This window comes from Morone saxatilis, unplaced genomic scaffold (assembly GCF_004916995.1).
Source record: "Morone saxatilis isolate NCDOM2014 unplaced genomic scaffold, NCSU_SB_2.0 Contig10, whole genome shotgun sequence".
Taxonomy (NCBI): domain Eukaryota; kingdom Metazoa; phylum Chordata; class Actinopteri; family Moronidae; genus Morone; species Morone saxatilis.
This window is the reverse complement of record NW_023339652.1, coordinates 15,180,822-15,198,714: the sequence shown is the minus strand read 5'-3', so window position 1 is coordinate 15,198,714 and position 17,893 is coordinate 15,180,822. Positions and strand designations below refer to the sequence as shown.

At 40.2% G+C, this 17,893-nt stretch overlaps 1 protein-coding gene across 1 annotated transcript; it reads left to right on the top strand.

Annotated features, from left to right (window-relative positions):
• Positions 1–1,407: 1,407 nt before the first annotated feature.
• pik3cg (phosphatidylinositol-4,5-bisphosphate 3-kinase, catalytic subunit gamma) lies at positions 1,408–14,554 on the top strand. Its single transcript, XM_035681049.1, has 23 exons — positions 1,408–1,577; positions 3,505–3,724; positions 3,807–3,978; positions 4,065–4,327; positions 4,462–4,548; positions 4,627–4,727; positions 4,873–5,042; positions 5,159–5,346; positions 5,849–5,956; positions 6,056–6,143; positions 6,229–6,658; positions 6,747–6,845; positions 6,934–7,069; positions 8,168–8,233; positions 8,393–8,536; positions 8,734–8,894; positions 9,845–9,956; positions 10,595–10,721; positions 10,807–10,937; positions 11,644–11,755; positions 11,960–12,117; positions 12,312–12,393; positions 12,622–14,554. Exons 2-23 carry the CDS (start codon positions 3,512–3,514, stop codon positions 12,819–12,821), a joined length of 3,348 nt encoding a protein of 1,115 aa, XP_035536942.1. The 5' UTR covers positions 1,408–1,577; positions 3,505–3,511; the 3' UTR covers positions 12,822–14,554.
• The last annotated feature ends 3,339 nt before the right edge of the window (positions 14,555–17,893 follow it).

Here is a 17,893-nt window from a genome sequence, read left to right as displayed (position 1 = left end):
TACTGTTTTTTCTCTTGTACATATAGTGTTTATATTATATTATAGTATTTCCCTACTCTTACTGTTTTTATACTGTTTTGTCTCTATCCACTTTGCTGCTGTAACATTGGAATTTCCCCATTGTGTGATAAATAAAGGAATATATTTAGGAATACATATTATCTTATCTTATCTTATCTTATCTTATTTTATCTTATAAACATGAGGTCATGTAGGTTTGAAAACATGGACAGTTCTAAGTATGAATGTTGTTGATCAGCAGCATACAAATAGCCTTAAGCTCAGTTGTCATATATCCAGCACAACTAGACCAACAGGTTATTTCAGCAAAGTAACCTGGTCACAGACAGTGTCAGACACATGTTTGTACCCCTTGTATAAAACCCTTAATATCCCTAAGTACACTCTTCACTCTGTAATTGTAGATGTTTCACAGCTGCACGTAAGAAATGGTGAGTCAGAGGTTAGTCAGAGGCGGTGTAGCCAAAAACTACTCAGGGCTAATGTTACTTTATAACAACAAGTACTCAAGAAATAAAAGTATAGTTCTGCAATAGTAAAAACAAAGCAAATATGTATTTGCGTGATGAGTAACTTTGAGTAAATTCAGATTTAAATACAAAGGGGCAAAATTCCAAGTTATTACAAGTGTGATTACAGTTTGACATGTAAATATAACATCGATACAAGTACGCCAGCAAGTAGGCATATTTAAATAGCATACTATTATGTTTGCTATTCTATTGATTTGCTAAATAAAACTATTATGTCAAACAGTGAAAGTGAAAGTGTCAACAAGTCTCAGTGTCCTTAGACTTTGAGATAATCCCAGAAACAATTAAGCACACCTGACAAATCAAATCTTAAATCTTTGATATCTGTAAGGGTTTAAGTAAACAGGGCTGAGTGAACTAAAGATGGTCCAAAGTGCCACATCAGAGACTTTATATCTTTATATCAGTATGAACAAAACATTATTCGTGTGATTATTTCAAATATAAAGAGTAACACCAGTATGGTGTTTAAATAACAGTTCTCTGTTGTGGAGCTTGCCAACGTCTTAGAAAGTTATGTTATAATATGTAGAATCATGAGTGTTCACTGCCCTCCAGTGGCCACTGCGAGGAATTACACCACGACAGGACGTGAAGTTAGATATGATTACATAACAACGTCCGGTTTATACTTTCGAAATAAATAATAAATAATAAAATAAAAACTAATGAATAAACATCAACATCTTCTGTTACATACATTTGAAAATACATTGAAGTCCATTTGACGACCCAGAAAAATTTAATGTTTCTATATCTGTCTACTCTTCTTAAAAAAACGTTTTTAGAGCCGCGGTACATGGTTTACTTTGAAGAGAAAACCGGAAGTCTTGCTTTTGTTCTGGTTGAAGTTAGCCGGTGAGCTTGACATCCTTCCCGGGTAGAAGCGAAGCATTTCCTTAATGCGGACTTTGTCTGCAGTTTAAAAACTATTTTTCGCTATAGCCTTTGGTCTCTTCATGTAGCATAAATGCCGAAACTTTCGCCCAAAGCTCCGGGTTTCGCTGCCGTCTGCGTTCATTGGTGAGTCACAAAAAAAAAACTTTATGTGCTTGTTTGACAAGAATTGACGCATCTGTTCCGATTATTATGGCAGCTGTAGTACCGTTACATTCACCGCAGACTAACCCAGTTCCGCTATGTCTGCTTGTTAAAGTTTGATTCAGTGCTCGCTGGGTTGTCATTGTCCGATTTAACTGCGGAAACACACATAAGTAACGGTTGTAACGCAGTGGTAACAGCGGCAGACTGCCTTTCTGTGTGCAGACACTGTTTCATCCATGCTGGGTCGAGTTTTTGCTTCCTGCTTTTCAAAACTTCCTCTGCTGATGTGAAAGAAGCAGAAGGGAAACTCCAGCCAGTTGATCCTGTGACCTCAGTCACTGCAGTCTGTCACAGTCATCATCATGAGTGCATTATTATCATTCTTATGTAATTAATATCATTTATTTTTCTACTTTATTTCAAGTTATTGTATTTTATTGTTATTATTATAGGTATAATTATTATTATTACTATTATAGGTATTATTATAGGTATTATTATTATTATTATTATTATTATTATTTTCTTACGAATTTATATATTTTACACTTGCTTTGGCAATGTTGTTTACCATGCCAATAAAACCCCTTTGAAGTAATTTTTTTATTTAATTTATTTTTAGAATTTGTTGTAGAAGTGAAATGAGACATTTTCCTACACTTTAGTCCTGTAAAATTACTTTTATTGGGTTGCCATCTTTGTTTTAGACAAAAAGAATAAGAGACTATTGCTCTGCATTGGTCAGGAGGTCCAATAGAAGTGGACAGTCTCAGTCAACAAAACAACTGTTTGGCTTCTTCTTCATATTGTAGTAAAATGACAAATTCAAAATTTCTTAAAATTCTATAACAACTTATAATTCCTACACAGTCCACATCTTTATCACCGTCACTGCTAGCTGCAGTTTACAGCTGAAACAATTCCAATCCAACAATGGATTGATCAACAAGATGATTGATATAAATTAATATTAAAAAATGTAAAAAAAAATGAATAATTATCGGAGTAATTTTTAAGCAAAAAATGACAATCATTCTTTGGTTCCAGTGTCTCAGAATGTGAGGATTTTCTGCTTTTCTGTGTAACATATTGTATTAAACTCAACATCTTTTGGTCAACTGGCCTTTTGTATTGTTTTCTGACATTTTGAAGGTTATCTGCGAGTCGAACAGCTGTAAACGGAAGTCTTAAAATGACATAAATAAACATAAATCACAGTTGTAACACACTAGCCTTTTTCACACTGTGTGATTCTACTATTGCATTTGACAAGTGCTGTCGGAAACAGGAAACAGAACCTTTTAATAGAATCGTAAATTACTTCACTCACTTATTTTTATCACTTGCGCCTTTAATGCATTGTCTTGATGAATGAATCTCAGGAGGCTTTCACAGTGGGCGCACTAGGAGTTTCTGCCTCGCTTCATTTGCTCAAATTGTAATTCTGCAGTGCAAGGTGTCAACAGGGTCCTTAAAAGCCTTAAATCCAATTATTTAAGGCCTATAATAATTTTAGGCCTTAAAATGTCTTAAATGATTTTAAAAGAACTTAAAAGTGGATTAGATTAATAAAGTTAACATTACTTGTTCTTAAGTTGCATTCATAATAGTCTTAAATAGGTCTTAAAAAGTCTTACATTTACCTTAAATCTATTTTAAAGCTACCTTGTGACTGAAGGTTATAAAGAATGAAACATCAGAAGTCATAGATCAGTGTTTCCTGATATACATATAAGTGGTATTCCAAATATCTGCCTCTATCAATATATCAGTTTATCTGTGATTTATTTGCATTACTGTCTCTCCTTTGATGATCCTGCCTCCAAAGGACTATGAGATATATACACAATGACAGCATCGGAGTATTCTGTCTTTCTGTTCCTGTGCGTCTTTCGTCCCCCTCAAGCTAGGCGATGGACGGGAAGCAGATCCAGGTGAGCGACGAAGAGCCCCGAGTCCTACGAGAAGAGAACCGGAGGAGGAGACGAAAGAAGGCCATCACCTCGTCTTCTTCCGGCTCCATGGATCAGATCGCTGTGGAGTTCGTCCTGCCCACCACGGCGCGGGGCGGAAACAGCCCCGACACTCTGCAGCTGGAGGTGGCTGGAAACTGGACGGTGGAGCAGGTCACCTGACGTACTGATGCTGTTAAAATGGCCCTCGCTGTGGCTTTGAACATGCATTATATTGATATTTCTTGTCTCCCAGGTGAAAGCTCAGGTGTGGCTGAAGGCGGTGACTTTGAACCTCTGTCCTGACTTCTACCAGCGGCTCTCACCCGACCACTGCATCCTGCTCTACCAGAAGAAAGGCAACGTGTGTGAGATCTACGACAAGCACCAGGTCTTTCAGACGCTGGACTGCATTCGCTACTGGAGAGGTACCGACCGGTGACACAATGTGGAGTCAGAATCAACAAGTTATCACATTCTGATTATGTCAAACTCCCCTGTTGTGTTTTAAAAGCCCTGAAGAAAGATGTAGGCCGGATCCAGATGGTTCCCCGCCCGCAGCCTTCGGACGAGTCCCTGCAGTACCAGCGCTACCTCAACTACCTGATCGGCTACGACGTGACGGATGTCAGTAACGTGCACGACGACGAGCTGGAGTTCACCCGCAGGAAGCTGCTGACGCCGCGGCGCATCGAGCTGTCCGACCGCGACCCAAAGCTCTACTCCATGGACCCCTGGGTGACCCGCAAGCTGCTACCTGAGCACCTGCTCAGCAAGGTGTCTATACGTTGATTGATTTTATTATGTGAATGATTTCAGTGGCGCCAAGAGATATTCCCTGCTGTTACCGCTTATATAGAATGAAATCTTTGGCATAAACAATCCTTTCATTCCTTCGTTCCTCCTTTCAGGTCGGCAACGGTAACATCCTGGTAGTGATCCACATCGGCACGGCCAGTCAGACCATCAAGGTGTCCATCGATGACCCGCCAGCACAGGTAGTTGAACAGCATTGATGTGTACGACTTTCTGTTCTGTTACTGTTCCACTTTCTAACAGTTATCTGTCTTGTTTAGGTGTTGGCAAGTTTTTTCACAAAGACAGCCAATAAGAGAGCTTTGTTGGGCATTCCTGAAAACATGTGTGAGGAAGACTTTGTGATGCGTGTGTGTGGAAGGTATGTCAGAGACTAAAACACATCAATCCTTCCATCGCTACTTATACATGGAGTCAAAGTGATCAAGTTTGCATTGAGAGTAGAAGAGTGATTCACTGGATTGTATCATAGAGGGTAGTTTCATTCATATTTTGTGTTCACACAGGGAGGAGTACTTGTACGGGGATAAACCACTGCAGAACTTCAACTGGATCCGTCAGTGTCTGAAGAACGGAGAGGAAATCCACCTGGTTCTGGAGTCCCCACCTGATCCCGAGCTGGATCTGGTCCAGAAGGAGGACTGGGCACAGGTAGATGACTGCACAGGAGTCGCAGGTAAATTAACAGAAGTGTTTGTGTGTGTATTTAACGATGCATCAAGTCCAATTCATCAACCTGGTACTGTCTGTCTTTTAGTGGTAATAATTCTCTTCCTAACCTCTCTTTGTCAGGTACCCATGAGCAGTTGACCATTGATGAGAAGGACCATGAGCGGGTATTCACTATCTCCATGTGGGACTGTAACAGGAAGTTCAGAGTGAAGGTGCTGGGTATCGACATCCCATCCCTCCCCAAAATCCCAGAGTTCATTGTCTTCATAGAGGCCAGCATCTTCCACGGCCAGCAGCTTTTAGCCCAGGTACGGTAGTCCAAGCACACAAAAGCTAGTAGCTCAATGTGGCTGTTTCTTGTTACATTACACTGCTCTAACCCCAGTAACAAATACATTGCATTTTCTTTGACAGCTTCACAATAAAAGCCCAGTTGAATGCTTTTGATGTGATTTCTTTGCTACGTCTGTAAGAGTGAACAGTGAGGCTAAAATCAGTGAGATAAAACTAACACTGTGTCACATGCTGCACCATTTCCTGTGAGTCTTTTGTGTGTGAAGGTTTTTGTATACCGCAGGATACTGGCGGACTCCGCCACTAACAATGAAAAACACTATAAAGAGAGTATTTAAATACATAAAATAGATATTGCTCAAAAAATGGCAACCATACATTTAAAATTATTGTTAGCTGGATGTTGTTTTTTTAACCAACAATTTCAGGAAGCACTTTTTTTCCCGAAAAAATGCGTAAATAGCAGGTTTTGGACAACCGAGATAGCAGAGTTTAAACCTGCCCTTACTCCCTCAGGAGAGGACGTCCTCTAAATCCTTCAATGAAGAAGTGCTGTGGAACTGCTGGCTGGAGTTTAACATTAAGATCAAGGATCTGCCTAAAGGAGCCCGCCTCAACCTCCAGGTAAACGTTTAATCTGTGATCATTGTTGTCAGTCTCCAAATATATTTTTTTTTTGACAGAATAATAGTATTAATGCTCTGCCCTATTTGTCCCAACTAGGTGGTTTGTGGGAAGCAGCCCCAGACGCCAAACTCCAAGGGAGGCTCTACCTACCAGGATAATACAGCAGGAACAGGCAGCCATGATGGTAAAGTCTAATAACATTTGCCTACTTCATCATGTTGACAGTTGTTAGAGCATGGCCCACATCTGTCTGTCTGTCCATCTTTCAGGAAAGACCAAGAGCCGCCTTTTGTACTACGTCAACCTGCTGCTGATCGACCACCGCTCCCTGCTCCGCCAGGGCGAGTTCATCCTCCACATGTGGAAAATGCCGGAGAAGAGCGATGAGAGCAGCAGCAGCATCAACGCCGACAAGCTCACCTCAGCCACCAACCCGGACAAGGCCTCCACCATGGCCATCGCCATTTTACTGGACAAGTATTGCTACCCCGTGGTGCTGCCCAAGAGTCGCGACGTGGGCCGGGACATCGGGGCTGGGGGCGAGGAGGCCGAGGGTGGGGAGCGAGGTCAGAGGGAGATGCCGAACCACCTAAAGAAGCAGTTTGCGGCTATCGTGGCTACAGACCCCCTGCATCCCCTCAGTCCTGAGGACAAAGAGTTGCTCTGGCACTTCAGGCATGAGTGTATGCGCGACCCCAGGTACTTATTTTATTCCAAAGAAAATGTACAACAGAGTGTTACATCATTATGCTCTTATTAAAATTTGTCCCCAATTCCTTGTCTTCAGGGCCTACCCAAAGCTTCTGGGCTCAGTCAGGTGGGGGAAACAGGAAGATGTTTTAGCAACACACCGTCTGTTGGAGCGCAGCAGTGCGTGGGACAGCAGGTAAAAGGGCTTTCACACTGCCGCCACATATATCTGTCCTCAGTAGGTTGAATGTCCCATCACCTGTCATCATGTTGTCCCTGTTCAGTGGTCTGGACGTTGGTCTGGCCATGCAGCTGCTGGACTGTCACTACTCAGACGCTCAGGTTCGCTCAATGGCTGTCAGGAAATTGGAGACTCTGGGAGATGATGATGTGCTCAGGTACCTCCTGCAGCTTGTACAGGTGTGTATTTTCCATTCTTTTCTATTTGTTTTTATACGTTCTTTTTCTGCATCATAAAAAGGAAGAATTTATGAATATGCAAATATTCCTGTTGGACACAAGATGTCTCCTACTTCACTGTCCATTCTCAGTGTTTGTGCGCTGGTGGCTTCGAGTCTCTACATTACAGTGTAGAGGTTGCATACTGGACCAGGCTGGCTGGCTTACAGAACAGTGCTTCTTCCAGTAACTCACTGGACGTGCACTCATCTCACAAGCTCATGAAAAGAGGCGGCTCAGCAGATACACACTGCGTGTTTGTCCTCGGATGGGTTTCCATAGTGACACTGTAGTCTACTTTGCATGAGTAATATAAATGATCAGCCGAGGCCAACAAAGGGCTCTTTGGTCTGATAGGAAAATGACTCCTACCTTCACAGATACTGTTGTCTCTGTATCCAGTGAACTTGTGGCGGGTTTGTTTCCAATACACATTCTGATATGTTTATATGAAATGCTAAAAACTGTACACACAGAGAAATAATGCTGATTGAGATCCAAAAAGGCAAAGGTTTTACACTGACTAAGAACAGGCTGTACAGGTGTCATTTTAATGGTCTGTTTGTTTCAACTAAACAATGTACAGGCAAACACAGAACAAAATGAATTTAAAGACACTGATAATAGTGTAGATATTTTAGCACACTCATGGTATTTCTTATTCATTCTGACATACAATAGAGAGAGAAAAAACATTCTGGTGATACATTTTCTCAATAGTTTTCTTTTCTCCTTAGTTGTCAGGTTTTTATTCTTTTTCTAGATTTTGTCCCCCAACGCCTTAACACACCACTGCTTGGTCACAACTCCTCAGAATGCACTTTAAATCAGAATTTACAGAAAGCCAAATGTAGTCCCATTGTTACAGCTTTTAAAGGAAACCCAGTTTATTTTCAGATTTCCACCTTGTGGTTTGGATTGTGTACAAAGGGGTTTCACATAACAGAAATAGAAAAAAAAATGTTTTCATGTGTATGAATGAATGCGTGTATACTGAAACCTGAAAATCCTGTTATTTAAGCTACATTGCTTGTGTGTACTTGTGTATGTCTCCTGCAGGCGGTCAAGTTTGAGCCTTACCATGACAGCGCCCTGGTCAGGTTCCTGCTGAAGAGAGCTCTGAGGGTACGCGGTACCAACATCTGTATCTGTTTCTCACACTGTCTGACAATGTTGTTTAATTTGAACATTTACATGGATTAATGTTACAATAATCATACAGTGTTACGGTCTCTCCAGCAGTCCAGTCAGTCTTTCCTCTTTTTTTTTTATTCTCCCACACAGAGTAAGCGTATAGGTCATTTTCTCTTCTGGTTCCTGCGCAGCGAGATCGCTCAGTCCATGCATTACCAGCAGAGGTATGCTGTCCTGCTGGAGGCCTACCTGAGAGGCTGTGGTGAGGACATGCTGCAGGACTTCAGGAAACAGGTGAGCAGTAGGTCATGTATCCAAGATAAAATGGTGGGTGTAGATTCAGAATCACTGAGGTGTAAAACGCTTCAGTCTTGCCTTGTCTTATCACAACAAATTCCTAATTAGATGGTGACTGATGGCTGACAGCCAGCTAAATTTTAGACTATAGAGAGTCAGCTATATCTCTGAGTAAGTGACACCATGCTCTCCAGGTGGAGATGACTGAGGCTCTGCAGAAAGTCACCCGTGAGATCAAGGCCATGTCTGCTGACAAGTATGACGTCACTGCACAAGGTGAGGAGGAGAAATTACACATTCAGTCCATCCTGCAGCTCTGCATGCAATATTCAGTTCTATGGATAAAATGGGTTCTGTTAGCTTTGTGTATTTACTTTAACATTCAGATTTCCTAATGAGACTGAACATTTAATTGGTCTGTTTAGATTTATTGAAGTGGGGTTATACTTTATGAGGTACTTATCCATCAGTGTATATAGTAGCAGTAGACGGAGGTATTGGAGAAGCCTTTCCAACAGGAAAGTGTTTACATTGTTGTGTTTATATTGCTTTCTCCAAAGCCACCAGACTACTTTGACAAAAACTGTAATTTTACCGCGCAGCACACAGGAGTTGCTGGTCTACTGCTGCATCGATCCACTAACAACTAACGTTAGCTTTGTTCCGAATTTACACAAACAAACTAACCCATTAGGGCAGTGGCGGACCAGAAACTGCAAGGTAAAATCATTCTCTTTAACAATGAAGTCTGGTTGCTTTGTAGAGAGCATAGATCCATATAAACGCTTCAGTTTCTCATCAGAAAGGGCTGTCTGACTGCAAGGCAAAGCGGGAAATTAACTTAATATAGTGTACACTTAACTGAGCACTTCAGAACAATCAAAGATTCAGTCCGACATTATCCACTACAGCGTCTGTTACACGTGCTAATGTTCACTACTACTGCTGCAGCTACTCAATCTCAGACAGTACTATCTTTTGAATTATTGGGATGTAGACTTTATTAAACTCTATATCTGGTATGCATGAGGTCCTGCCTTAAAATATAGCAATGAAAGAAAGACCATTTAAGAAGTAACGAAAACTGACATTTTAGTAGACAGTTTAGTGTAGTGTATACTGTTTTAATCTACTGTGGTTTAAAGATATATCTTAAATATTGTTTTAATCTCAAGCAGTGAAAACTAACGCTGTGTGTGTGTGTGTTGTGGGTAGTGTGGTTGTGTGTGTGTGTTTGGTTAATGTGTGTGTTAGTGGTGTGTGCTGTGTGTGGTGTATAGTGTGTTGTGTCAGTGGTGTTTTCAGGTGTGCCGTCGAAAAGCCTGGTAGCTGTCGTGACAGTTGGCCCAAAGTTGAGTATTTGACCGACGTCCTTCATGTAGATCCTGGGACTCCAGGAGCTGGAGCACCTGAGATGGTGAGAGGACAAACATCACACACATCACAAACAACACACACACACACACACACACACACACACACATACACTGCAGTGGTAGACATCATACATACCTTATTCTTCTAGCTGCCTGCATAAGAGAGTTATAAAATAGAACCAATTTATAAATAGTGCAGTGTTTGCAAGTGAAATTAAAACAAGAAATGAAATGTGGCTGTGAACATTAATGTCACTGAGATAAATACTGTTTGTGATACGCTCAGTCGTTGCCAGTTAAGAGTGATGGCGTCTAAGAAGAAGCGCTGTTGCTGCAGTTATAGGTAAAGGGGCCAGCCCCACCACATCTGTCCAAAAGAGCCATTGGCAATTATCATTAAAAGACGGCGGATATGACCTCGACAGGACATGCTCATCCTTGCAGGTGTAAGCGGCAGCAAAAGTCTGTGACATTAGAGGTCGGTGCGCGGTCGGTACGCGTGCATGTGACCTGATAAGTACTTTTAAAATACAAGTTTTAACGTCTCTGGATGTCGTCTTGATTGAAGTCGTCTTCTGGATGCAGTCTGATGAGTTTTTTTTTTGTAGAGCTCATAATTGAGGTAGATTGGAGTGGCCCTTCTTGTTTCTGTTTTCAGGTAGCAAATGACTGAAGAAAGATTCTTTTTAATTGGTTTCCTCTCATGTCCCTTCAGATTCTGCTGATCATGGAGTCAATCTGGGAGACAGAATCACTGGACCTCTGTCTGTTACCATACGGCTGCATCTCCACCGGAAACAGAATAGGTCAGTTATTCAACCGGACCGATATGGAAAATCAGCCGTTCTGTGGTAGTTACCCCCTCCGTTTGTCTTTACTGTTGCATTGCAGGTATGATTGAGATTGTGAAGGACGCCACCACCATCGCTAACATCCAGCAGAGTGTTGTAGGAAGCACCGGAGCTTTTAAAGATGAAATCCTTTATCAGTGGCTCCGGGACAAGTGTGTCAGTGAGGACAAGGTACGCATCAGATTAAGCATGCAAATAATTATTATATGGACTATATCAAGATTCTTAAAGCAGGAACAGAAACACCTCACTTCTCACTTCTCACTTCTCCAGCGCACCCATCCAACCAGTTGAACATTCCTCTGTTATCCTCTCAGTAAGAAGTAAACCTATCTCTTAGAGCTGAAATGTTATGGATTCAGTGTTTTGTCTCCAGCAGCTGCTCTGTTTGTCAGACGTTACAGGAAGTCGCAGTCTAGCAGTCAGGAAGGAAGTAACCCTCAGGCGCAGACACGCACTACTTTTAGCCACGACACCTGCACCCCGAGAGTCCCTATCTTCTTTTTGTTAAATGATCCTGCTCTGCATCCTCTTTTAGCTTTGATTCAAAAGGAAAAGACTCCACACCGTGCTTTAGTATCATTTTTGTCTAGTGCATCACAGAACATTAATTTTTACATCTACAGTAAAAGATTTAATGGAGGAGGGCAATTTAATGTTCACTGTTGTTCAATTTCACGCGTCTGCACAGCTGAGATTTTCCAGTTCCACAGCATCCAACTTATTCTGAACCACGCTGTAGCTCTCCTGAAACAACGAGGAATCCACTCAGTGAATCTGACATTTCAAAACAAAAACCAATGGCAGTTTCAATAATTATCTAGAATTATCTAGAATTGTTGTATTGTGTGTTTTCTCTCTCTCTCTCTCTCTGTAGTTCCAGCAGGCTGTGGAGAGGTTCCTGTACTCCTGCGGTGGCTACTGTGTGGCTACTTACGTCCTGGGTATTGGAGATCGCCACAATGACAACATCATGATCACTGAATCTGGTAATGACGTCTTTTATTAGAATTTTCTTCTCACTGTGTATAGATGACTTAAAAAATAAATATTGCAGCCTGTACCATTTGCACAAAAGTCATCATTTTTTAGCTCTGATTAATTATAAAAAGCTTGCCCCTGAGTATCTGTAAAATATTAAGTATTAATAAATGTCAAGGAGAAACTGAAACCGAATCTTTGGTTTTCTGCAGGGAATCTCTTCCACATCGACTTCGGCCACATCCTGGGGAATTATAAGAGTTTCATGGGAATCAGTAAGGAGTGGGTTCCCTTCGTGCTCACACCAGACTTCCTGTACGTCATGGGAACATCAGGAAAGAAGAGCAGCCCCCACTTCCAGAAATTCCAGGTGCAGAAAATGACATTTTGTCATGTGAATGCACTCAGCATACATTGCAGGAATCAGCTAGCAACCAAGTTAGATTTTAGGGAGGATGTGTTACATCAGCTCAAATCTAAAATATCTGTGCATTTGTCTGTATGTACAGTATTTATGTGATCTGCATCATTTATTTATTTATTGATCCTTTATTTCTGTCTCAGGAAGTGTGTGTGAAGGCTTACCTCGCCCTTCGGCACCACACCAACCTGCTCATCATCCTCTTCTCCATGATGCTGATGACCGGTACGACTTGTTACCATTATTTCTTTTAATAGGAAAAGAGTTGTATTTTAAAATCTCCTTTTAGTTAGTTATTTAAAACTAGCTGGCTGTCATTCAGTGCAGCTTTTATGCTTTTATCTTCAGTAGTTTTAAAGGAGACAGACGATCAGATAATGAATGATAGACAGAACTGATGGAGGCTCATATTTCTGTCTGAAAAGTGAGACTCTTATTTGTGGCCATTAACAGGCATGCCCCAGCTGACTAGTAAGGAGGATATCGAGTATATCCGTGAGGCACTGACTGTCGGCCGCAGCGAGGACGAGGCGCAGCGCCACCTGCTGGACCAGATAGAGATCTGCAGAGAGAAAGGCTGGATGGTTCAGATCAACTGGTTTGTTCATCTGGTGCTGGGGATCAAGCAGGGTGTGGAGAAACGGTCCACTTAGGACTCTGTATGAATTAGGAAAGATTACGTTTTTTACTTCATATTTCTGTTTTTTAGTCAATGTAAATAAGAGTCTTACAAGAGGGTTCCAACAGAAAAGTCTGGGTAGCTATAAAAATGATTGCTTGAAATTATTTACATTTTATCTGCAAACACAGATTTTGTATTTTATCTCAAATATAAAGATGTTTTTATGGAGAATAACGAGAGTGGAAGACTGGAACGCTAAAAGCAAACTGCATACAGTCTGCAGGAGTGACTGAAGAAGAGAAAATGCATAAGTGAATAAAAATAAGGAGGATTATAACCTATGTGTGCAGACTTGCACCAAGATGCCAAAGTTCCCAAGTGCTAAATGTAATTAACCATAGTCTATGGTGAGCAGAAAATCAGTCCAACAGGAGTGAGTGCTCTCATTACACAGCTTCGACCAAGTCAAACATCCACACCGAAGTCAAATGTTTTTTTCCTAAATCATCACTAGCGTATGTCAGAATTACCTTTCATTTCTACACATTTCAAGTTTTTCTCTATCTGACCCAAAACAGTAGATTTTGGTTAAATATGGAACCAAAAAGAGTAGAAACTAGAGTAAGGAAATGGATCTTTACACCCTCTATTTTCATCCTTTTTACAAAGTCTAAGTCCTTCCTGTTTCTAGCTGTCTTATTCAAAGTCATTTCCTGCTGAGCAAACACATTTCCTTCACATTGTTTAATTTTAAAACGTGGTACATGTCACACTGGTTATTGAATTCTCACTGAAGTCGTGCAACACTGTCCTCCACTCCAAGAGGAGCTGTTAAAGGATCAGCCTGTGAAATATTTTTTCAGTTTTTACTGAATAATATGCAAGGAATTATTGAATTAGTTGCATCCTTTTGGTCACAGATAGAACATAATGTATTACTAATGAAGTGTTCAAGAGTTTATTATTTATATTATTAACAATCGTATCATTTGCACTGATTGTTAAGGAATATGTCTCAGATGTATTGAAAAACTTCATTCCAAAAATATGTATTAAAATCAAATTGAATTATGCTAATTTATAACTACATGCTGTATGTGGCTTTGGAATGCTACCGTGGCCTGTCGGTGACATTTAGCACATGCTGGTCAGTGCTAACCAGTCGCCTCTTATAGGATAGTGGAACATATACTGGATTTTGTCTGCTGCCTTATGATTTGGAATATTTAATTTGCACCATTTAAAAAGTAAGATTATTCTGTTTACAATAGCTGGATTTTAAACTATCTATGTGATCTTATTATCTCTTAAACTGTTTTTATGCCAGGTCATATTTTCAAACAAAGTAAACACCCATACAAGCCAGTTTGACTGACAGCAACAAGTTCATAATTTGCACATCTCTCTCTCAAGTTTTTGTTGAAATGAATTTGGACAAGTGTACGAGACTGAGGCAAGAGACATCATAAACCTAAGGTAATAATGGAGTTTCAAGGAATTGGCCACCACAGGTTGTGGATTTTTTTGTTACATTTTGAGTTACTTTCCAGTCGGCGATAAAAGCTTCAATATGCCTCAGCAGTTTGAAAATCAGTATTTTTTGGATGTGATGGAAAACCTTCATTTCTTCTTTCATAAATAACATTATGTAATAATTTGTGACTGTAAATTGTAAAAACATTCAATCATTGATTCTGCAAATGGAATAACTGGAACGGCTTTTCTATGGAATCATATCAGACAATTAAAGTTATGCACTATAAATACAGTTTTTTGTATTTTCTCTTTTATAAATCAGACTTACTGCTGACTAACTAACTGCACTTCACATTTCCAGTAATTTACCCCCTTCTCTCATATCTTCCATCTTTCCATACATTATTCTGACCGAGTCAGATCCAATTTGAAACTCATTTAAAATGGCTACTGTGATAATGGATGTTGACCACAAGATGGGGCAACACCACACGTCTCAACCCCGACACAGTGAGCATTCGCATCCTCTCCTCTCCCCTCCCCCTGCGCCTGCTTCTTCCCAAATTTGCCTCCTCTTTCTCTCACAATTCCCCTCTTTCTTCCCGTCAGTTTCCATTCATCTCTTCATCCTGTTCCTCTCTTTTCCAGCACTACTTCAGCAGAGAAGTATGAGTGGGTCTGAGTGAACTGTATGAACAATAAGTCTCTTTCATGTCACTGTGTGTTGTGGCTGTAAACTGCTGTGTATGTGCTGATGTACAGGATGTTGAGGGTCTGAATGGATTATACAGATAAGCCTCCTCATTCCTCGCAGCTTTAAGGCCTCTGTGTATACCCTGTTACTCCACTGAATGTAAGCTTTTTAGCGCGCTTATGAACTGTATGGAGGTCTATTGAGGAAGAGTGACATGTGAATGGGTTGCAGAATCGTCTTCTGTTCCCTGTTTCTCTTTAGCATCCTTTTTGTTTGTGTTTATCTTTCTATGTGTCGTGCCAACTGAACATAAAAAAATCATATATCTTCAAGGAATCAGATTTTCTGAATAATGAAGACGAGCAGCTTTATTTTCCATTGATTAAATTACATGGCTGGATTAGAAATGGCTTCCATTGAACCATGGGTTGTGCAAACCGCATTCGATATTTAAATAAAAAAAAACACTGAATAAGATGAATTCTTTTAAGAGATTTTAACTTTAGTTTGGAAGGTCCATTTTTCACAGAAATCACTGATGATAAATATTCTGTGCTAGTTAATGTCTTTAAATATGATCATTTGGGTTCAGCCATGGGAAGTGTTTTTTTTTTTGTCAGGATGAATCCTGAATAGATAGTCTGAATTCTAGTATCACTGGTTCTTTAAGATGTGTAAGAAAACTTAAAATATACACAGTACACATATATACATACATTTATTTAACTTATGTGGAAAAAAGCTAATGTAAAGTAAATTGTTAAATAAATTGTCTAATAGATGATTTAGCACCAGTGACAGAGAAAATACTGAATTTGGCAGAAACAAGCCTAGTAAGTGTGTATGATTGTCAAAATAAAATAAAAAATACATAATACATACAGAAAATTTTATAAAAAGTTCCCTAAACAGGGAATAATCTGCTGAAGATGAATCCAAATCACTCATTTTACACATACTTCTTGCAGTTACTGAGTTCAATACATTAAGTTTGTAGTTAAAGGGGGACTATTATGCTTTTCCTTGGTTTCTGTCATATATAATGTTACAATGTTGCTGCTCAGGGGTCAGGACCAACCCCTTCAGGTTTTTGTATGTAAAAAGTGCTTTTTCAGCTTTGGAGGAAAGTTGTTCTAGTTATTTTCTAGTTGATGTCCTGTAGCTTCTCTGCCTCAACTCTGAGGGATTTACAGAGTTTACTGATGGACATATCAGCCTCACTTGGCCTCTTGGCAGTAGTATAACAAAGGCAGTGTAGAAGACTGCAAGCTAGCAGTTTAACATTGAAAAACAAACGAAACCACAAAGCGTTTGCAAACATTTTATGAGAGATGGAAATGCATTTAACATGTTTTTTAGGTCTAAAGTATAGACATCATGCATTTTGGTAAAAACCACTCCCCATGTTTTATGGCATAACATCAGACATTTTGAATGTCTGTCCCCAAGATTTAATTTCAGCATAGAAAAAACCATTATGTGATCAGTTCACCAAATTCATTCATATGTACAAGTTATACCAATGTTAAAATAACTTTATGATCCTTGATACAAAAATGGCTTTGAAATAATTAGTGACTGATTTTGCTTCACATGCGCTGTAGCTTTTATGGAATAACAACCTCGGCTCTGACAGGTGGCTGAGGTTGGTGTGGGAGGAAACTGGAAGAAACTGGAGCATCGAGAATCGATTCACTCTCTCTCTCTCTCTCTCTCTCTCCTTCTCTCTCTCTTACTCTTTCTCTTTTATCTCTGGTGCCTCTCCAGGAAGACATGAACCAGATCAGACGACGGGGGAAATCACTCTTCCTGTGTGTGTGTGTGTGTGTGTAGGTAGGTGTGTGTGTGTGTAGGTGTGTGTGCTCGTATGTGCTCTAATGTGTACCTGTACTTCTGTTTTAGTGAGGAACAGTTTGCCTTTTAGATCTTCAGGGTGAGGGCCTGTAGCCTGTCCTCACCTCTCCCAGGGGTTATTTTAGGGTCAGGACTCGGGTTGAGGTTAATTAGAGTTAATTAGCACATATTAAGCTATGGGCCGAGGTGATGTGTAGAGCTAAAGGTTAAGAGCTTGGGAAGGCCTATAGCCAACGACTGTCCTCACAAGTAGCCTAAAATACGTGTGCTTGTGTGAGATTGGTGTAGGCACGTGTGCACATATCTGTGTATGTATGAATGTAAACGCTTATATGCACATGTATATGATTATGATGTGTGGGTGTGATGCAGTCTATTTATGGCAGCTGCTTTTAAGTGGCTTGAAAAATATAAATACACATTTAATGCTTTCCTTTTGAATTCACAGGGTGGCTGTGTGACCTGTGTAGCTGTTGATGCTGTCTCCATTCATATATTGTACCTGTCATCTTTATTGTTGGTGTAGCATACGGTTTTATTTTTGCTTATGATGCTGCGATGAAATGAAATCAGAAAAAATCAAAAGATTTATAGTTGTTTGTCTTCCATGATGCTTTTTCATACTACCAGCACAGCTCTGCACCAGGGGTGCATCTCGGGGTGGCCTGGGATAGCAAGGTGAGCTTAGATCCCAGGTGATGATTAGCTGACATCCCCGAACTTCGTTCCCCCAGAGGTACAGTGCAAAGGTGTTTTTCGGTACAATGTTAAACAAATTTTACACCTTGATTTATTCCCACAAATGTATCTTCTATATTTGGTTAACTTCTGTTTTTAGCTAATGCACCAAACGTCCAATTTTTACTTTAGCTGTTAGCAGCATAAACACAGAGTCAGTCTATGGCTGATGTGAGAACTTCATTCATTCAAATTGAAACAAGTCACAGGGGCATGAATTTATGCCGTTCAGCTTGCTTCCACCGGTGTCTGCATTGTCGTGAATTTAATCTTACTGTCTCTAAAATTAGCTTTGCATTCAATCTAAGGATACCTTTAAGCTCTAGTGTGTAACATTTAGG